Source organism: Carassius gibelio, chromosome A1 (assembly GCF_023724105.1).
Source record: "Carassius gibelio isolate Cgi1373 ecotype wild population from Czech Republic chromosome A1, carGib1.2-hapl.c, whole genome shotgun sequence".
Classification (NCBI taxonomy): Eukaryota; Metazoa; Chordata; class Actinopteri; order Cypriniformes; family Cyprinidae; genus Carassius; species Carassius gibelio.
Window position 1 is genome coordinate 7,096,446 of NC_068371.1, and position 22,190 is coordinate 7,118,635.

Consider the following 22,190-nt stretch of genomic DNA (forward strand, 5'->3'; position numbering starts at 1 on the left):
TTAACAGCACAAAGAGTTTATAAAGAACAAAGGGGAAAATGAAGAGGACAAAAGACATTGGAGAGCTAGTCAGGGCAGGAGCAATAAAAACTGTCTTCATTTCAGAAGATGATGAAACTACTTGACAGAATGAAGAACATTACTAGATTTATCTAGATTTGGATCCGAAGGATTTGGGAAGGCATGGGAGCAGTTAAGCAAAGCAATTACATAGTGAGGGCAGGAAATAACTTGCTTAAACATGTTATACTGATTCAAGTATCCATTCATACACTTACACAAGAGGGAAAGTATAAAGAAAAAACAAAGGATAAGAATAAGTAATACAGAAACCTGTACACAAAGGACAAATGAGGAAAGTAATCATAACACAGAGTGGAGCTGTACCAATGAGGCATCTCAAGATTGTTCTCGACATGAAGAGCTTATGTCAACACAAACACAGACAGCATTTTAAAACAATGTGCCTTAAAACAGTACTGAAACACAATCAGAGGCTTTTCCCATAAAACACTTTCAAAATCATTAAATGCTATGGCTTTTTTAGTTATGCGGAACTTTAAGTCAATCATGGAGTTGTTTAACATATGGAAAATTGTTATAAGACTGGGGTAAATGATAAGTAAACTTAAGAAAAAGAAGAAATAGATTGTGAGTGATAGGGATAAAAGTGTCACAAAAAATTATGCTTATTTTCAAAAAAGATATCCTCGCATTCAAGCAGACACTCTCAAACATACATATACGATAATATAATATAATATGTGTAAGTCAAGTTATTTCCATGCAAAGGAAATTATCCATGCAAAGGTGACACTTGTGGCAAACAAATTAAGTGGTTTCAATACAGCCGAATATAATGTGCCCGGTCAGTATGATTTTGTTTTTAGGAAGAATGGTTTGCTTTCCAGTATCTCTTCTGGCATGTGCTGCAGCATTTCTTTTTTTTTTTTTTTTTGTAAACTTATTCAACATTTTAGAAACCATCATGCCAGAAACAAGATACCATTGTGGATAATAGTAATGAATGTAATGTTTTATGAGAAGAGCAGACCATACAAAAAGAAGAAAAAAAAGAAGGTATGTTTATCGGCCATAGCACAGCAATCAGGGATCCACATATACGATTTCTGTTCAAATCACTTATAAATATGTTTTTTTTATAATACTCTTCAATATACTTATTCAAAAACAATATACTAATACATTACTAACCTAGAGTTTCAAGGTTAAAAAGAATGTGAGATAAAGCAGTACATATATTTATTTTTAATCAGTTTAATTAAATTCCTTACATTTCCCATGCGTCTTCTCGCTCTATGAAGAAAATAGATTGAAACAGAGAAAATTAATACAACGGAAATTACAAAAATATATTTTTTGCAAAAAAAAAAAAACATTTTTAACATATTTACCTCCTCATCTGCATCTTGATCAGAATCAGATTCCTTAAAAAGTAAAAGAAGAGTATAAAAATAAATAATAATAATCAACTGCCAGATTGAATTTTCCTAAACGAAATATATTTCTAATAAAAGGTACTGGCTTTTTGTTTTGTCTATGTATGAATACATTATGTGTTTGTAAGGCTATATAGTGTTTCACTTACCTTTGAGTAGACAGGTAGGCAGATGTTCAAACTGCATATTGCACTTTGGTTTAGACTGCGATATGTTTTTGGCTCTTTTGTGAAAGACAACCTGCCACATGGTTCTTGAGTGCTGTCACGAATCTGTTGAAACAACCAGTGTGTTACTAAGTCTAAGTGAGACTTGCACAATACTGTGGCATCACAATAATCACGGTAAACTAGAAGGGAACATTGTGGAGGTCTGTCACAGATTTGTTAACATTTCTATAACTCAGTGCCTTTTTGTGCTACATGCCTCAAACTTTGATATAATAGCTAAAAAAGTAACAGATAATAACTTACTTTGATGAAGAGAGAAAGACGATTTTCCTTAAAGGCGTAGAAACTGAACACATGGTGCTGTCCACTTTTGGTCAGTGGGACCAAATTTCCAAAGCAGTCAGCAAAGATTGGTTTTCCCTCTAGTACCTATAGAGATAAACATACCACCATGTAGAAAAGGTTCTTCTTAATTGCATTAGCAACAGTAGCTAAACCACACTTACCTCAACGTCTCGACTTCGTGCCACCTCAGTGAAGTTCTCCTGCTGCTCCAGAGTTTTGTCCATCTTATCATCCGTCATACAGAAGCAGCGCAGTCGTGCTTCAATAGGGTCCAACGTCTTGGCAAAGATGACAAACTTGGCCATATAGGGAACACAGATGATCTCACGATACAGCTGACTGGAGAAGTTCACAGACTCCTGGATCTGACGGCAATCTATAAGCCAGAACCTGGGAGGAAAACACATTTATTTAATGATTCGTCAAGAGAAAGCAGTCAACACACATTCGTCACTGCAGCTGAACTCACCTTGCTGAGACATTAGTGGTAAATGAAACACACTGGTTGATGAATGTTAGTGGTGTGGATCCAGTTATGTCCTCCCACTGTGCTGGAGTCGTCCCACCTAGAAAAAGAAAATTATTCGAACTATTTACACCTTCTTATAAAGGCACTTACTTAAACAGGATTTTTTTTTTTTACTCTTTATTTTTGTATACCAGTAATACTACACAGCAATCGTAGAGTGGGTGTACTGGTGGTCCCGTCACTGGTCGGGCTTTTAGGGACAGGAATAGTCATGGTAATGGGCTTGTGAAACTTGCGTCTTCTAGGCTCCAAAGTAACAATTGGGCTGAATGTAGCCTTATTCCAAAGGATCTTCCTCACCAGATCCTCACTGATGGGCTGTGCCTAGTAAAGGATGAGATTGAGATGTAAGTGGCAGAATGGACATCTCATTTTCCTTTTCAGTTTCATTTCCCCTAACCAATTTAAGAGTAATATATTGCTATTTCAATATTTTAGTGAAGAGCATAACTAGAAATGTTTTATGAACTTTTTCCCTTAAATCACACTTTTAGTATTTCTTGCTATTTTCAATATGTATGGGAACCATGACACTTTAAAATAACAATGCATTTGTATAATACATTCGTTGTATTTACATAAAGAAAATTACTGCGGCATTCATATAGCGTATAGGTCAATCAAATGAGCTTTAATGACACAAAGCAGATGCTAAAAGTTGTTTGTACTATTGATCTAGATTAATAAATAATAATTGTCCAGTGTGGAAATTGTCTAGAACAAGTCAAAAACAAAATAAGAAACCGCTTCCTTATACAATATAAGGTCAATGATCAAGCTTGAATGGCTTAGTTGGTTACCTGTAGCCCAACGCGTATCCGTTTAGTCAATGCTCCCTCTGGGAACACAGCCTGGACCTGTGGAACAAGTGAGCTGCTTAACACCCCGCCCTCTGGACCGATCAGGTGACTGTTCTGCTTAATGCGAGACACCACTGCAAAGTATTGTGGGAAATCCCGTGTGATGATGCGGCAGATTCGTTTTTTCTCCAGCTCCTCAGGAGAGTCCAGTTCTGGTGTGAAAATAACAGCAAATTCAATGTGGTTAACGCACACGTGCCTCTTTGTGTATTTGGGACACACTCACCCTCATCCATGCCATTGAGTATCTGATTCAGCTCCTCTTCTGTGTGCTCACAGTGATGTTCTCTCCAGCTCTCTCCTGTCTCACTGCGCAGAATCACTAACTCTCTCTCTGTCCCACGCAATGCAGCAAAGTGAGGGATCTCCACTATCACAGACCTGAAAAAAGGCATGTTATTTCAGCTATATGCACCACTTTAGATTTGTCAAAGTAAGGGTTGTTTGGAAACGGATATTGCATCTGTGGGTGACATAAAAATAGATAAATGTAGCATGCAGCAAGGTAGAAAAAGAGAGAAAACTAAACTACGGATAATGCAAAACACAGCATACACAGAGCACACAACCAGTACAAAAAAAAGTAACCAATTTAAAATCAAACGCTATCCAAAAGTCAACAAGGGAGGAAAAGGTAAATTTATGGAACACCTCTGTTTCGGAATGATAAAAACAAACTCAATAAATTATAAAAAAGGACAAAGTAAAAAGGATATGATATCTTACTGATATAACACAGATGGAGGTCTATTTAAAAAAGAATTAGGGGGACATGTGACCGGTATCCAGCTGATATTTGGCATTAGGATCTCTCCTACCCGAGGAATTTGGTGCCGGGTGGACCCAGCTGCAGAATTCTGCTGACAAGACTTTCACCCTCATTAAGAGGTGGAGGGGCTGTTGGGAGGTGGAGTTTACTGTTCCGATCGCAGCCATTAAAAAAAAAGATGTAAAAACAAGGCACACTGTGAACCTGATTTACTGAACTCACATTTAGTGAGAGAGGAATATTGTTGCCATTCCTAAAAGCTTGAGATGACGAGTGTCCTAACCAGGTGAGACAAAAACTAAAAGCTCTTCCACAATTTTTTGTCCTAACCAGTTGCGAAATTTGCTTGATTGGTGGTCTCTATTTCTGAAGCGTCATGCCCAGCAGCGTTGTTATGGCTCATAAATTATTATTATTATTTTTTTAAGTGTAAAAGGCACATAGGAAAATTACTCAAACTTAAATTAAAATCTATCCACTGAATCTCATTGGTCCAAAATTCACAAAATAAACATCAAACATCATTTTATTGGCTGAGACTACATTACATGAGATTAAATGGATAGTTGTTTCATCATAGACAAACAAACGGATTGTCGCTGGAAGCTTGTAACATCGCTCCTGGTTAGGACACATCAAACAGGTTGACATACTGCGCTGCTTTGTCAGTCAAGACGAGACAAAATAGAGAACATATAACTGAACTATACACAAAGGTAAACAAAAATGTTTATAGTGATACAGCATCATTTTTCTATTTTAAACCCCCCTTACCCGAGAAACTGGGCTCCGGTGGGTCCAATTTCAATGAGCTTGCCTGCGAGCCCTTCTCCCTCCACCATAGGGGGCATAGAGGCAAGTCTGTGCCTCTTCACCAGACGACATGTGACCCGTGTAGGTGCTGAGCACTTTCTAGGTGGCACAATAATGCGTAGTCCATTGTGACGGCAGCCACGCATGGCACCACCACGGGCATCTACCATGAAACTGACCAGGAAGCTGTTAAAAAAAAAACCCAAGTGACAGTGAAACACGCAACACAATGCTTAAAAGCTTAATTAAACAAACAAAAAAAAAAACACTGAAATTAAATACTGTAATAAATACATAAAGAGCATTAATTCTTGTTTCTAAACTTAGAGAAGCAACCTCGGCCAAACAATATTAATTTGCCGTCTCTTTTCCTGAGATTATTTCATAGGCTCTGTTTGTAAACAATTAATAATTCTCCTTGGTGCCATTTGAAATGACACACCTCACCCGGAATATTCCAGGTTCCAGTAGTTTTCTTCTGTAATCGAAGCATTAATCGCTGTTAAAACCTGAACCTTTATTTTTTTTTATCTGATTGTGTCACCTATGTGTGTTGTACTATTTCAGACTCACTGACACACACCATCAATCCAAAGTTTGTGGTCAGTACGATTTTTTACAAATATTTAAAAAATACAATAAGACAGTAATATTGTGAAATATTTTTACAATATAAAATAACTTTTCTATTTGAATAAACCTCTGCTGCTGATTTACTATTATTATCAATGTTGAAAATAACTGTCCTGCTCAATATTTCTGTGGAAACCATGAAACACTGATTTAAAGGATTAATTTAATTTTAATTTGTTGTTACATTATAAATTGTGTCTGATCAGTTTCATGCATTTTTGCTGAATAAAAATAAAAAAAAATATAAAAAAAATAATAATAATAATAATTACTGACTCCAAACTTTTGAATAGTGTACAATAATGTCATTTTAAGTGTTGCTTTATGTCCTGTAATGTTTGTGAAGTTCTTGGAGAAAGTCTCCAGATAATCTCTGGAGAAAGTAGATGATGAAGAATGATAACTGTTGAACATGCTTATGAGATAAATTAAATAAATACCGTAGGAGTTGAGAAACACAATGTGTCCAGTTTCATACCACCCATGTGAGAGATGCTGAATAATACTAAATATTATTCATGGGGTTCTTTATGAATACTGAGACATGACTCACTGTGTTCATCAAAACATGCTTATTAAAATTTTAGTAGGCACAAAAAGTCTCATTTGAAAAGCTCAAAGCAGTCAGATGTTATAAATACATGCATTATTATAATAAATGTAGATGAAGAGAGGAATTAAAATGGCACAAGGAAGAGAAGTGGAGGATCACCTGCTGTTGTCATTGTCAAGGCATGGGGTAGATCGGCTAAAAGCAGAACAAAAAACACAATCACGAACAGCAGAGAGAGAGGTCGAGAGATGGGAGATGACGTGAGTGTAAGAAAGAAAGAAAGAAAGAAAGAAACTGAGCTGCTATCATTCATGTTTAACAATAGAGGCATTTGATGCAATGCCAGTTTTGACAAAGCATAAACACCTTAATATGTAATAGCATGTATGATTTGGGGAGGCAAGTGTGTGTTCACTTCTGTTTGAGTGAGTGTGTGTGTGTGTGTGTTTGTGAAACCCTCTAACCCTGACTGCAGGAGAGTGCTAGTTAGCACCACATTATCCAGATGTTCAGCACCCCAGCTCAGTCGAAATGAGTCTTTCTCGTGCTCTCGAGAGAATGCAGACACCTAACAAACAACATAATCAGACTACAATAAATCATGAGATAAAAACCCATGTTTAACCCATCAAGTTCTGAAAATTCACTGTAAACCACAGATAACAACACTGAGCCAAATATTAGATATACATATGAAGTGTGACAGTTCACAGTTCACCTTATTAATCTGGTGGCTGGTGATCATATCCTCAATCAGCATTCCTTCGCTCCTGTAAGCAAGATGACTGGGGGGCTCATGGGAACTGAAGTAGAATGGTGCAAACAGATGAATAAGACAGCATTACTTGTGTGTACTTGTTATACTTGCAAGAGCCTTTAGATTTAGATTTTTGATTTTTTTTACCGGTCAAGGTTGTGGATGTAGCTCATGCCATCCAGGTAGTGTCCAGGTAAAGAGTCATCACCAAGCTCTCTCAGGTCCTCTGCTCTCAGGTACTCTCCTCCATCACCTGTCATTGTGTCCTCACCTGTTCATGCACACATTGATTGATTGATTGACACTAGTGAACTGGGGACTGGTTCATCAAATGGCCAGATTTACTAACAGCTTGCACCAGTGCAAACCCTCTTTTGGCAATTAAAAACTACTGTTATGATTTACTTTAAAAGATTACCAAAAAATGCATGGATGCAGTTATTTTTGCAGCCGACCTTATTGCATTATGCATCTGTAGGAATTTCCCTTTTAGATGCAAAATTAATGGGAGAAGAGTATAAATGAGTCATGTGAGGTGATTTACTAAGGTTTGCGGTAGTTAGTGTACTGGTATTTGTGGAATTAGCAAGTCTTTTCCCATTTTGCACCTGTGTTGTTAGTAGATTCCCTGCACCTGATTATCACAGGTTATGCTTGTTTTCGACACTTTTCTAATTTGCACTGCTCTTGGGAGCTTGGAAATGTAAACTTTCAGGTTTTAGACAGATTTTAAGATTAATGCATAAAAACTAAAATTAATAAAACGAATTACATTAACCATAACAATAGCACTGCAATTATACAGTAAGCCATATCAAACAACACTAACCCATTATGTAGGTGTTATGAATAAAAAAAACAACATAAAAAAGCTATAATTTTATTACTTTAAAAATCATCCCCAGATTAGCACAAATAACAAAGAACAAAGTTAGTTTTCCACAGTTTAGTTTTCTACACACAATAAACATGCCCATCACAGTTAGCACACAAACTGCAAATGTTTGAATAGACATAAAATGAACTGAAAGATTTTTTGGCAAATGTAGCAAATGTAACGTTAGTAAAGGGTCAGTTCATTCCATTCTATACTGTATCTATACCCTGTATACCTTCAATCTCCATAGAGACTTCAGTAAAAAGCTCCTCCTCCATCTGATGTTGGGCTACAGAGGCACAGCAGCTTTTACAAAGATATATGAAATCCTGATTATGCATATTACAAGTTGGTAATAAAACACAGTATCTTACCCTCCTCATCCGACACATCCAGAACTTCTGTCATTGTCTCTGGAACGTTCAGCTTGTGTTTCTCTGTCACCGTCTACAAAAGATGAAATTAACAATGCATTCAACATACATTCTGTACAGAATCTGAATACATCAAAAGTTCTTAATATGCAAAAAGGCATGGATTCGTACGGTTGTTGTTGTGATTGTTTCCTCGGTAACAACTTTCAGAGTGTCCACCACTGAGATGTACCCTAGTCGCTTAGCAATAGAGAGTGCTGTGTTTCCATTCTGGGGGAGAAAGAGTGTGAGGTTAGACGAGTAAGACAGAATTATTATTATTTATGTGAGTATGAGTGTGTCTCGCACCATGGTGATGGCGTTAGGCTTGGCTCCATGTTGCAGCAGGACATTGATAATGTGTGTATTTCCCTGCTGAGCAGCTTGGTGGAGTGGCATGTAACCGTTCTGAAAAAATAAAAAATAAAAATACATATATATGTATATATATATCAGTACATATAAATAATCATATAAATAATCAGAATGCTAATCATGTCATAAGTTTAAAAGCATGTAATTCTGCCATTAAAATTAAACAGAATGAATTGCTTGTATATAAAATAATTAATTGATACATTAAAATAATAGCACAGCTTTACAGTCAGAAATAGATATCAGTAATATTTCTCAATCACAAACTCAAAATACATGGCCACAGAGCTCATAATCACAAAATGATTAAATAATAGTTTATTGAGTAGTTATTAGTTGAGTTACCAAGTCATATAAGAATATATATTATTAAATATATTAAAACTCTTACCTTAGTTTTTGCATTGACATTAGCGCCATTTTGCAAAAGGAAATTCACCATTTTGACATTTCCATAGTGGCAGGCAACAATAAGAGGAGTGTAGCCCAACTACAAGAAACAACCAAATTTCACATTGGCTGAGGATTAACATACTGAAATGGTACAAAAATTATTAATAATAACACAGCAAAATAGCCATGGTAAAAACTATGGTTCAAGCTTACTTTGGTCTGCTGGTCTATGATTGCATCATGCTTGACCAGTATTTCAGCCACTTGCACTCTGTCCTCCTGAGCACTGAGATGAAGAGATGTGAGGCCACTCTGAAAAAAATAAATAAAAACACCATTCATCTGTTGCAGGTTTATGTTAATTTCAGTAGCATTTTTGCAGATGCAAGTTTATAGACTTTCAGCAGTATTCTGCCAAAATAAAAGCTGGAGGATTTGATTTGTTTGAAAGTGAAGAATTTAAGACATAAATATTCATATTGAAACTCGTAGTGTAAAAATGATTAATTATCATCAAATATTTGTTTTTATTTTACAGTACAATTGTAATTTACAAAGATTCAATATTTCATCTATTTACGTTTCATTAACTGACATGAGAGTGTCATTAAATTATTAAAATATGAACTTAAATTCTTAGGTACTTCAAGGAAATATTTTGCATCCAAGGGGTTCGGCTGACATTTGTAAAAGTCAGTTTGGATTACAAAAATATGTTAAAAATCTGTTTGACACTGAGGATAAATACTGTAGGCTTCCCGCTCTAGATCTTACCTTAGTGGCAGCATTGACGTGTGCACCCTTCTCCAGCAGAAGGGAGGCCATCTCTGTGTGCCCCTCCTGAGATGCCAGGTGTAAAGGACTCACTCCCTGTTTGGTCAGTGCATTGGTCTCTGCTCCATACTGAAGCAGCGCAGAGGCAATCTGAGTCTGGTTCTTCTTTGCCGCAATGTGGAGGGGCGTATAGCCGTTCTGCACATGAATATAGACACAAAACCTCAAGTTATAGATTTTTGTTGTTTTATTGGATGCAGAGACTTCTTGCAATCAGTTTAAGATGTGCACCTTAGCAGTAGCGTGAGGTGAAGCCCCTTTATCCAAGAGCATCATCGCCACCTGCTGGTTATCATAATGAGCAGCTACATGCAGAGGTGTGAGACCGTACTGGTTCAGAAAGCCAAAGAGAGAAATAGCATGACAATAGTGAACACACACACACACACACACACATACATACATACATACATACATATATATATATATATATATATATATATATATATATATATATATATATATATATATATATATATATATATATATATATATATAAAATAAAAATAAAAATAAAAATAAGTAAATGAGTAGGAGATTAAAGCCTTGATGACACACCTTTCCAGTGTCATCAAGAAGTGCTCTCCGCTGTAGGAGGAGTTTTGCCACATCCAGGCTTCCATACTTAGCAGCAACATGTAGGGGAGTGAAGCCTTTCTATTAAGTGAAGGATAGTTAGGGTTAGTTTAAAATAGACAAACACATACACAGCAAATTTGTAGTCAGTAAGTAAATACTTTTATTCAGCAAGGACACAAACAGATCAAAAAATTGCTATTTTAAATAAATAGAATGATTTCTGAAGAATCATGAAACAGTGAAGACTGGAATCATGGCTGCTAAATATAGCTTTGCCATCACATGGATAAATTACATTTTAAAATTAAAATTAAATGTAAAATTAAATTAAAAATAGAAATTAGATATTTTAAATTGTAATAATATTTCATAAAGTTAACCTTTTCATATATATATTTTCTATTATAATAACAAAATATTGACTTAACTAATCAATAAGTCATGGGAAAGGATTGTTAATCTGTAGACCATATATATATATATATATATATATATATATATATATAGTTTTGTCTTCATTTCATGTGAGGGGCTCAGCATAAAGCAATAGGGTTATAATATATTTAATCTCTCTTCTGCAGTCCCACCTTAGTGGCGAGTGAGTGAGATGCTCCGGCCTCCAGAAGCACTGTAGCCGTCTCCACCTGACCTTCACGAGCGGAGATGTGCAGAGGTGTGTATCCATTAGTGGTGGAAGCGTCAGGGTGAGCCATGTGCTGCAGTAACAACTGCACAATCTCTGTCTGACCCAGACGAGACGCAATGTGAAGGGGTGTCTGGTCCTCCTGGAGGCAAGAGAGAGAAAGAAGGAGAGTAATGCAAATATAGTTTATTTAAAGCTCTACTTGTAGGCATTGATATCTGTATTTTCGCTTTATTCAAGAAGTGCTTTTATTGACTGACTCTGGCCATGGCATCCACTAGAGCGCCGTTCCTTAGCAAACATCGCACCACCTCCATCTGTCCTGCCCTTGCAGCCATGTGCAATGCTGTCTCACCACGCTGAAAACAAACACAATTAGTAACACATGAAATGCACTGCTATGTAGGCGTTTTAGACATTTTTTTTTAGGATTGAGTAGAAAGGATAGGAAATTATATTAAAAACTGCACAGCATAAGCAGGCTCTGCAAGCCACGGCTGTGCATGTAGGGATGTGAGATACATATATTAATTATTTAGTTACTTCAAAGTTTTCTATAGTTATATTGTGTCTGTGAGTATTCAATGAGTTTCAGTTGCTTTTTTGCAAAGCGCTCCTGTTCAAGGAGACTGAGACAGCAGAAAACACATCCTGTTTGTTTTCTTTACTTTACAAAAGCACAACATTTTGTTGATATTGGTAGTGCACACAAATAAATGTAGACCCTTTTCATTTCCCAATGATTTATTACTCTTATCTGTATGAGCAAAGATGGCGTATTTTCTGATGTTTCCACTGTTATTAAAAAAAACGATGCAAGTGATCACACCGGCTCCTCCATCTCCTACAAAGTGCGCTTTAGTTTCCACTCGTCACACAAACACTTAGATATGTGTCTAACAGTGCACATTTATCTAGGTTAAACGTTTAAACTAACATTGTGATGTGCTTTAAGTGTTTTATCTATAGATATTATTTAAGGCAAATTGTGTTGATTTGGAAGGGTAAATTGATTAAACATGTGGTTAGCCACTTGGTCATCAATTAAAAAAACCAAAATGTGAATTTAACAAACATAAAGTTACAAACATATTTTTCTAAAATAATTAAAGAAACAAAAAGAACCACTTTGGCAGTTGTGTAATGACGAAGAGAAAAAAGTGAATAAAAAAGGCCCACTCAGGCCCAGAATTGACTGGGTTTTTTTTTGTTGAGAATTTATTGACTAAATAAATAAGAATGTGACATAAAAGGTGACCTCATTTAATAAAGGTTAGACAAAAAAAAAGATAAAAATGCTCCTGCAAATCAATTTAGGTGGTCAAACAACACCCCTTATATGAAAAGTTAATTTGTGTCACTGCTATGAAATAACCAATGTACAGAACGCAAAGAATATTGCAAGTTTCGGGATTCATTTTTTGTCAATATCACACACTCCTACTAGATTTCATAAGAAATGTATTTAAATGAGATACAAATCATGTCCATCATGATGATCATTTACTCACAATATTACAGACATCAGGTGAGGCTCCATTCTGTAGCAGTAGGAGAACGATATTCAGGTGTCCCATAAATGCTGCAACATGGACTGGGGTCAGGCCGGACTAGAGAGAAAGAGAATAGAGAGTAGTAATTCTTACTTGCACTCATTATGCAAAACCTAAACGTTGCAGTCCAATTCACATATTCAATTACATAACATATCAGCATACGCATATCTAAAAATACAGTTTTAGCAAATACATTTAAATATTCAGTAATTATTCAGTCCTGTCTTAATTATTCAATCTAATACTTAAATTAGTCAGATTCAAGCATTTTCATGTTTAATTGTTTTCCCTCTTAATTGTATTATTATTTTAGATCTGCACCACCCCTTTCCAAATTTCCTTTGTATCAAGTCAGATTATTTGGGAACATGTAAATGTAGTTATTTTAATAATAGCTGAAATACTAACTAAATGAGCAAGTAGCATTTGAGTCAGCAGTCAACAAGAGAAGCCTCTTTCATTCACATTACATCTTGTAGATTCTTTTACCCAAAGCGGCTAAAACTGCATTCAGTGTAGACATTTTATCAGTATGCATTCCTTCAGAATCAAACCCACTGTCATTGTTATTGCCATGCTCTACTGTTTGAGCTGCACATGCTAAATCAAATATTATTATCCTAAATAGTATACAATATTTCAATAAGTATCAGACACAGAGTTCTAGGACTCTCACTTCAGTGATGGCTTGAATTGAGGCTCCGTATTTAACCAGCAGTTCCATGACTTTTACTCTGTTCTTCTTACAGGCAATATGCAGAGGAGTGAAGCCATTCTGAAGACACAATAAATATATTAGTAATGCTCATTAACATTGGTACACATTCATTTGACTTTTGTCAAAGAATTACCAGAGCCCTGGCATTAGGATTGGCTTTCTTATCCAGCAGTAATTTTGTGACTCTGTAGTGACCACAGTGGGCGGCAACATGAAGGGCTGTCAGGTAGTCCAGTGTGACATCATCAACCGGTGCCTTGTGTTGCAGCAGGTGTTTCACACACTCGACGTGATCACCCTGAGCAGACATGTGCAGAGGGGACAGGCCATTCTGTGTGTGTGTGTGTGTATGTTGAAATACAGAGAAAGAGAAAGGAAAAAGTACAGTTCAGCTTTAGATAGAAAATGAATATAACAATGTAATAATAACTGTAACAATATTTATTAATAATATATATAAAAAATAAAAAAAATCATATAAATGCAGCCTTTGTGAGTATAGGAGAGTAATTAATAGGAACCACTTAGACCTTGGTCCGTGCCAGTATGGGAGCTCCTCTTTCAAGCAGTAGTTCCACTGCAGTGTCATGTCCACTTCTGGCTGCACAGTGCAGCGGTGTCAGCCCATCCTGTTCAACAGACAGGAGATAAATAAAAACAAACATTATATATGAAGACACGTTTATAAATGTACATATATAATGCATTATGAAAACTATTCAGGCAAAATTTTTCTAAATAAGACACCTTAAACTGTCTAAACAGTGGAATACATTTTTCTATGAACTGCTGTTAACAGTTTTTTTACTGCATTTTGATGCTGGTACTATTTGATTTTTGATTTTAGTTTTAAATCACATATTAAAAGAATACAAATCTTTGAACTTTTTTTCAAATCTGAAAGATGCAGAGACACTATTCATACTTTTGTCTCAAGCAGCCTTGATTACTGCAATCTCAGCAGTAGACAAAAGAAAATCGGTAATGCGGCTCAAATATCAGGGAAGTATTTTTATATCTTTTTATTTTGCCATGTGCTAGGAACTGTCTATAATAAATGATTGTTCTATTGTGTTTTAGTATTTTATTCTATGAGATGTGTTCTATTTGATTCCTTTTATCTTTTAGATTTGATGTAATTGTTATTTGATGCATTTTATTAGATGTAATGTCGAATATGATATTTGTTGAAGCAATTTTTGATTATGTAAAGCAAGCTGAACTGCATTTTATGTCTGAAAGGTGCCATATAAATAAAGCTTATTATTATTTTATTATTATTATTATAATCAATACTCACCCTGGTCTTGGCATCAATCTGAGATCCCCTATCTAGCAGCAGAGCAATCATGTTTGTGTTTCCACGTTTGGAAGCCACATGAAGAGGGGTAATACCATTCTAAACAAAACAATGCATACATTAGTGAAGATTCTACATTCATATTTGAAAATCTAGAGACATTATCTGCAAAAATCATGAGAATGTAAAAGATGAACTGCAAGTATTTGATCAGATTTGATATATATATATATATATATATATATATATATATATATATATATATATATATATATATATATATATATATATATATAAAATCTGATAGTACAGTATTTTAAATTCATACATTATAATAAACAATAGAGAATAACTGCAACAGTGTTTTAAATGTGGAGAAATTAAAGGAAAGAAAGCATCCACCTCAAAATTATTCCCATGAGAAAGATAGTTTACCCCAAAATGATAACTGTATCATTTCAGGGAATAATTACTTAAATGTCAGTCTGTTCTTAACAGAAAGCAGTGATTTAGAGCAGTGGTTCTCGCCCACTAGGGGGCCTCAGCCAACTTCCAAAGGACAAGCAGTTCATAATTACAGCAGAAAGCCTACTGTATACTGTCTGTTGGAAGTCTTTAATTATTGTGTTGGACAAGGGAGGACCTCAAATCAAAAGGTTGAGAACCACTGATTTAGATGACTCACTTCCAAACACTTATGTATGTCCAAGTATGTCCAACCATTTAAAATAAAGCTATGCTATTTTTGTCAATTGAAGTTGGTGCTTTTCAAAAGTTTTAGCAGTATATGATCATACCCTGGCTGTGAAGTCTACAGCAGCCCCTCTGTTGAGCAGCAGCGTGGCCACATTAACATTACCGTAGTGAGCAGCAATATGCAGAGGAGTGAAGCCACTCTGTTAGAGGATGGAACAGTATTGGGATAAAGAAGGGATAGAACAAAGAAGAGGAAAGAGGACAACAGAATGAAGATAAATGTCTGTACTGGTCTTCTAACTGATTTAAAACATCCATCATTCATGATCTATCATGCAGCATTCCCATGAATCATCACATTTGTGCAAAACCTTAAAAGAAAGAAAAAATGGAAAAGTAAACAAAATGCCTGGATTCATCTGCTACCAGTGGATGCAACCATACCATGCGCTGGAGTGAAGGAAAAGAAACTAAAGTTGGGTGAAATAAGAAACGGTGAGTTCTCATGAGAGAGATGAGAAGTTTCTCAGTGACAATGAAAGGGAAAAAAAGATGATGAACAAAATATCTGAAGAAACAAATGTTGTTCAGCAACTACTCACTACGTACTGCTAAAGACGAAAGAATAGATGGGAAATTAGCATTATCTGTCTTACTCGTTCGTTTGATGGAGCCATTTTTTTTCTTACCTTTCCATTCTGACAGACATGGTGCAATTTAAAAAACAGAATTAACAAAAAGGTGCAACAAAATGTGACCGAGAGACTTCTACACAGATAGTGAGAGCGACAGTATGAGTCCGCATGCACAATTAAGAGTTAAACGTCTGTTTAGCTTGTTTGTGAAATCAAAAGTGGTGTTTAAACAATGAACTCTATTCCTGCTCAAAATGTTCATTAAAGATCCCAAAACCGGTAACACTTTAGAATAAGGTTCCATTAGTTAATGTTAGTTAACTACTTTCGTTAACATGAACTAAGCAAGAACAATCCTTCTACAGCATTTATAAGTCTTAGTTCATGTTAATTTCAACATTTACTAATGCATTATTTAAATCAAAAGTTGTGCTTGTTAACATTAGTTAATGCACTGTGAATTACCATGAACTAACAATGAATAACTGTATTTTCATTAACTAACATTAACAAAGATTAATAAATACAGTAATAAATGTATTATTCATTGTTTGTTCATGTTAATTAATACATTAACTAACATTAACTAATGGAACCTTATTCTAAAGTGTTACCCAAAAACCTTTGGAGGAAACAGGGTGCTGCTACTAAAATAAAAACAACAATGTGTCATGCACTATGAACAAGACTGTACTCTTCCCATGCACTGTCAAAGAAAGATTCAGTGTTAAGTACTGTAGAACATTAGGCTTTACAAGAGCTGAGACCAATACAGGATTCTGCTGAGAATCTTAATACCTCTGTAGTCCTGTTGACCATCATCTGGAGTTGCACATGAGGAAGAAAATATGGTATTTTCATTAATATTTTTTGTCTTAAAATGACGAAATTTCAAAGGCACACATATAATCCATTTAATTGATACATTTAAAAGTTGATACATTTAAAAGTGTATCTATCGATCTATCTATCTATCTATCTATGTATCTATCTATCTATGTAATATTATAATATTATAATAATAAATAAATGAGTTTTTCCTGAAGAAAAAAACTAAAACATTTTGATTAGAGGAAGTTAGAATAATCTTAAGAGTCGTGTGGATTGTTTAAGGGTCATTATGATGCTTTTATCAGCAGTTTGAAAATTGTAATTCTGACGGTACCCATTCACTAAAGAGGATCCATTGGTGAGCAAGTAATGCTAAATTTCTCCAAATAAAGAAGCGAACTCATTAACATCTTGGATGAGAGAATTTTCAATGTATAAAAAAAAAATATTATCATTGCAAACATCCTGAAAACCATGGTATTACCTATATAATAAAAATAAAGAATTAAACATAGTATAAGTATAGTTCCATTTTTGAAAAAGCATTAAAAAAATCCCATTCCCTCACCTTGGACTGGACATCAGCATTATGGTCGTTCTGGAGCAGCAAGGCAGCTGATTTGGTGTCATCCTTGCGGGCAGCGATGTGGAGCGCAGGCAGGCGGACTTTACCTTTTGTGTCATGTTCCAGGAGCAGAGAGACCACCTGATTATGACCCTGCTGCAGAGCAATGGCCAAAGGAGTAAAACCATCCTACAAACACAAGCAATAGACAGGCAGAGATAAACAAACAGAACCATGTCTTTGTTCCGATACAAAGGCCATTAACAAGTTGACCAAAATGCAGATCAAAACTCGGTCCAGGGGTTGGAAGTCCAGCTGATCAACCATCTAGACCAGCCTGGACCAGCTAGAAATCATGTAAAACCTTCACCCATTTGATGCTTTTGATTACTGGATATACTTATTGGACACACTTGGATTCATTGATTTGAGAATTCACTTCAGAAGTAAGTCATAAAAACCACAGTCTATGGAAACACTCCTTCTTTTTAGAAGCAGGTACTTGAAAGTCACACACACAACTCTGGCAATCACAAACCTCTGTGGCAATGCTCTGGTTTCCACCATTCTCCAGAAGATATCGCACAACATCCAGGTGATTCTCTTGAGCAGCCATATAAAGTGGAGTGAAGCCATTCTGTAGTAACATACCGGTAACGTAAAGCTAAATTAGTATTATAACAATTTATGAAATACTATTTTAATCATATTCAATTAAATTAAATATATATATATATATATATATATATATATATATATATATATATATATATATATATATATATATATATATTATTATTATTATTATTATTATTATTATTATTATTATTGGAATATTACAGGCTCTCCTCACCTGGGACTGCGAATTTAAATCTGCTCCTCTTTTCACCAATAACTTCGCAACTTCTTTCTGCCCAGCCAGACAAGCAATGTGCAATGCTGTGTTTCCTTTCTGAAGAGGAAGAAGAATGGGAGATACATATTTACTACTTATCTAATGTAATTGTGCACTTGTTTGTGTATAAATATGATGGTCCTTGTGTAAATCATTAAAAGCACAAAAGGACGGAACAGAATTTAATTAAACTAGTTTAATAACAAATTCTAAAAATAATTAATGTATCTATAACAAAATATCTAAATATCATTGAGAGTATGTGTTTCTTACAGCAAAAGTATTTTATACATTGTGTATGCATATCATAAGAAAAGCTTTTTTCAAATACTTGGGGACTGTATGAGACATTTGTCCTAATTTTTAGAAATCCTATCAGTCAAAATAGACTTCTAGTACACTTTTCACATTTCTGCTCGACACAAAGTCTCCAAAGCTTTTTCTCTGCTGTCAGTGATTGCTTGTGTGTTATAGTTCCTGGCTTGTCAGATGACAGGAATCATCAGAGTCCAGCTGTACTCAGCATACCATAGTGCTGGATGACTGGCATTCTGTCATATTTACTCTGTCTCTCTTGCCATTTGGGAATCACATACCCCTTGTAAGTGTTTATGTGTGATTAACCTTAGTTGAAGAGTCCACGGTTGAACCCCTCTCCAAGAGTTCCTCCACCATCTCCACGTGACCCTCTTTGGCTGCTAGATGAAGTGCATTTAGTCCGTTCTACACACAGAGGGAGACATGATCAATACACTTTCTATCAGTGCAGATTTTAATATTAATCTACAATAAAGAAAAAGACAACAACATCTTTTTGCTCATGATAAATAATAGCATACAAGCTGCATAAAAACAGACTTTGGCATTACAAGATTACAAAGATTACAAGATTACGGAAATTTCATGTTAAATGTATTAAAACCTAATTAATATAGTAAATAAATGTTATTTTATTTTTTAAATTGTTTATTTTTTATATTATTTTATTATTACTTTTCTTCCAGACCCAAGTTTGAAAATTCCTCATGTAAAGAATAATTATGACAGATTTTACTATGGCAAAATTAGGTATTTTTTCTATTTTAGCACAATGATCAGAAGAAAAGGTTTTTAGCCATTATGAAATAATTAATTTTCATTATACCATGCAAAAAGTCACTTATTTCATTTTTATTTAATCAAATCAAGCTTACATGTTTAAACACGGAATTTCAGTATTTAATCTTTTTTTTTTTTCAAGAGCTGTAAATAAGCATTCCCTTTATTCAAACATCACCTCCTGTCTTAACACGACGGCGAAATCATGACAGCTCTTGTGTAACGTATTATGGCCAACATTCAGATTCGTCAGTAAGAGCAGAGAGAATTAACGAGACTCTAATCTAATTTATTTGGATAATGAAAGCTGAAGGAGTGAGGGATTCCGGTGAAAGAGTGGAAAGAAAAAAAAACTGATAAAACATGGGCAGATTATATTGCAATATCACTCAGTGAGGATTAGAATGATGGATTTTAGAGAAAACAGCATCCAATGCCTGGCCATTGTTATAATGACAGACTCATTATTCAGACTCAAGATGACATCATCATGAATAATGTCATGGTCAGAAAAGAGGCAAATTCAGCAAATTACATAATAAAGGGGTCATAGCAACCTAGCTTTCACACCCAGTTTAATGTAATTTAATGTAAAATAAGTAAATAAATAAATACATACATAGCTAAATCACCCTTTTAAAAGAAATATTTAACAAAGATGTGAAAATATGAAACATGCGTTATACAGTATTAAATACAATGTCTAATGTAACTTAAAGGCACTTAAACACTGTCTTTCAATTTTTCCCCTCCCATGTTGGTCATGGTTCCACATTTACATAATATTTATATGGCACACCTTGCTGAAACCAGTACTTTAAAGATTTATGCAGATCTTGCAGTTCGTGCCTGTGCCAAACCTCACAGAATGCATTTTGCATGTGGTATCTCCTATAAAAGGACAATTTAATCAGACATTCTCAGAAAAAAAAAAGTACAAAGCTGTCATTTTGGGAACACCCCAAGCTGCAAAAGCTAAAAGGTACATTGTTATTCCTTATTTACCCCTACATGCTACACATTAATACTTTAAAGGTACATATTAGTATTTTAAAATTATATATCAGTACATAGTGTAGATATTAGTACCCACCACCACTGACAGTTTTGTACCATGTTTCTGATAGTGTATACAGTATCTGACTAGATAAGGAAATATTGTATTTCTTATTTACATGCATGCGTGCATTTCACTACTATTTGATTTCAAACAAGACCAGTTTAATATTGACTTCACACATTTTTAAGATTAAAGATCAGTTACCATTAATATATTTGGTGATTTCAGTGCATTGTTATGCCAGGGATAATTTGTAAGGAATGGTTGAACACAGCAGTACTGTGACAGTGGGAGGGTTTAGTTACAGAAGGTCGGGAGTGTAAACAGCTGCCAGAGACACGCATGAGTAAAACGGCTCTGATGTACTAGAAAGAACTGCCTGGCAGAGAACTGATGATGCTGGCAATGCAGCTTCTGTCAGGAATTACTATGGCTCCCTATAACATCATCACAATGCAATTTGTGGCCAAGCTGGTCAAAAAAACGAGAAAAGCAAACTAAAAGACCATACACATTTCTAATAATCAGGATTATCCTTCACTCATAAAACACAATCTACTAGGACTTTCTAAAAAGTGGCGCTAACACAGAGTTGACAGAACATGGAAAGAACCTGCTTCCTGGAAAAAACTTAAATTCAGTATTACTCAACAGATTTTCTCTTAACAGATTAGATTAAAAGCATTTACACACATAATCTAAACTGCTTTAGATGTATGTGCAAAACTTCTAACTGTTGAATTCCTTTGAATTATACTGCAATAAAAGTATGAAATAGTAAATTAAAGTTGAGAGAAATCAATGAGACAACATCGCATTCATTTCATTGCATCCATAGTGTTTTATGTAAAAGTTACCTGATTGCATGTGGCAATGTCCTGTCCGCTCTTGAGGAAATCCAGAACCTTTTCAATATTCCCTGCCCTGGCCGCCCTTAGGAAGCTGGTATTACTGTCCGACTGTAGAAACAAGACGACAGGAAAAACATTAGGACACTTCAGGCCAGCTCTAGTAAAGATTTTATTTTTAATTTTTTTTATTTTTTTATTACAATGAATTTCCAAGTAAACAAACTTAAAGAAGAACAAATGCAGGATTACTAGAAACTTCCTAGCAGGTGTGAGTTGGTTGAGCTAAACTCTGCAGAGCCCTCCAGGAATTTACTGTTTTACAAGGACACAGGAAGTGTCCTCATAAAAATGTTTATGTTGTAATACCCATGTCATCAAACACACAGAGATCTGCATGTGTGCATGGGTTATCTTGCCAAGTTAAGAAGAAAATGAATGCTAAGATCAAATTTCAGATTTGGCATCAATCAGTGAACACATGTTGATTTGAAATATTACAGAGCAATTCATTTTAAAGCCCTTGGAATAAGAGTCACAATGGTGACAATAACCTGCATGTGCAATACCAATGCAAAAATCCTCAATGTACGGAATAATGAACACTACAGAGCAGGAAGACATTACAAGTACAGAGAAGGAGGACAGCACTTTTTGGTTACCTTTCAACAGTTGCACAAAATGTATTTAAAAACACAGATATATTAGAATTGGCAAGCACATAGATGCAAAGCTCTGGGATTAAAGATGCTAATGAACAGATCAGTACCTCTCAGGTCATGTGGAGCATGAAGCATTAATGTGTCAGGTCATTACAGATTTGACCAAAATGTTTAAGACTTGACCTCAGCAACCTTCTGAGGTTGAGAGGTCACATCTTAACACAAGTGGGATCTGAAGAAGGCCTGACCAATGGAAACACACTCTATATATTTGCTGCTGAAGTTGCCTTCAGCTCATGTGGGCAACAAAGTTCAGATCTGGT

At 35.1% G+C, this 22,190-nt stretch overlaps 1 protein-coding gene across 2 annotated transcripts in view; it reads right to left on the minus strand.

Moving 5' to 3' along the window:
- Positions 1-22,190, minus strand: part of LOC127973324 (ankyrin-2-like) — a 56,498-nt gene that overhangs the window by 16,027 nt on the left and 18,281 nt on the right. For both annotated transcript variants that reach the window (XM_052577361.1, XM_052577371.1), the window contains exons 2-39: positions 21,215-21,316; positions 18,824-18,922; positions 18,158-18,256; positions 17,843-17,941; positions 17,308-17,493; positions 16,707-16,730; positions 15,375-15,473; positions 14,578-14,676; positions 13,808-13,906; positions 13,411-13,608; positions 13,236-13,334; positions 12,515-12,613; positions 11,264-11,362; positions 10,948-11,145; positions 10,340-10,438; positions 10,013-10,111; positions 9,722-9,919; positions 9,161-9,259; positions 8,946-9,044; positions 8,489-8,587; positions 8,312-8,410; positions 8,141-8,213; positions 8,002-8,055; positions 7,037-7,160; positions 6,851-6,935; positions 6,597-6,700; positions 6,292-6,327; positions 4,908-5,132; positions 4,183-4,281; positions 3,591-3,745; positions 3,305-3,516; positions 2,636-2,828; positions 2,445-2,541; positions 2,137-2,365; positions 1,934-2,059; positions 1,610-1,732; positions 1,416-1,448; positions 1,296-1,317 (exon numbers count right to left, since the gene is read on the minus strand). In XM_052577361.1, the coding sequence (XP_052433321.1) occupies positions 1,296-1,317; positions 1,416-1,448; positions 1,610-1,732; positions 1,934-2,059; positions 2,137-2,365; positions 2,445-2,541; positions 2,636-2,828; positions 3,305-3,516; positions 3,591-3,745; positions 4,183-4,281; positions 4,908-5,132; positions 6,292-6,327; positions 6,597-6,700; positions 6,851-6,935; positions 7,037-7,160; positions 8,002-8,055; positions 8,141-8,213; positions 8,312-8,410; positions 8,489-8,587; positions 8,946-9,044; positions 9,161-9,259; positions 9,722-9,919; positions 10,013-10,111; positions 10,340-10,438; positions 10,948-11,145; positions 11,264-11,362; positions 12,515-12,613; positions 13,236-13,334; positions 13,411-13,608; positions 13,808-13,906; positions 14,578-14,676; positions 15,375-15,473; positions 16,707-16,730; positions 17,308-17,493; positions 17,843-17,941; positions 18,158-18,256; positions 18,824-18,922; positions 21,215-21,316 (4,381 nt within the window). The remainder of the gene's footprint in view (positions 1-1,295; positions 1,318-1,415; positions 1,449-1,609; positions 1,733-1,933; positions 2,060-2,136; positions 2,366-2,444; positions 2,542-2,635; positions 2,829-3,304; positions 3,517-3,590; positions 3,746-4,182; positions 4,282-4,907; positions 5,133-6,291; positions 6,328-6,596; positions 6,701-6,850; positions 6,936-7,036; positions 7,161-8,001; positions 8,056-8,140; positions 8,214-8,311; positions 8,411-8,488; positions 8,588-8,945; positions 9,045-9,160; positions 9,260-9,721; positions 9,920-10,012; positions 10,112-10,339; positions 10,439-10,947; positions 11,146-11,263; positions 11,363-12,514; positions 12,614-13,235; positions 13,335-13,410; positions 13,609-13,807; positions 13,907-14,577; positions 14,677-15,374; positions 15,474-16,706; positions 16,731-17,307; positions 17,494-17,842; positions 17,942-18,157; positions 18,257-18,823; positions 18,923-21,214; positions 21,317-22,190) is intronic.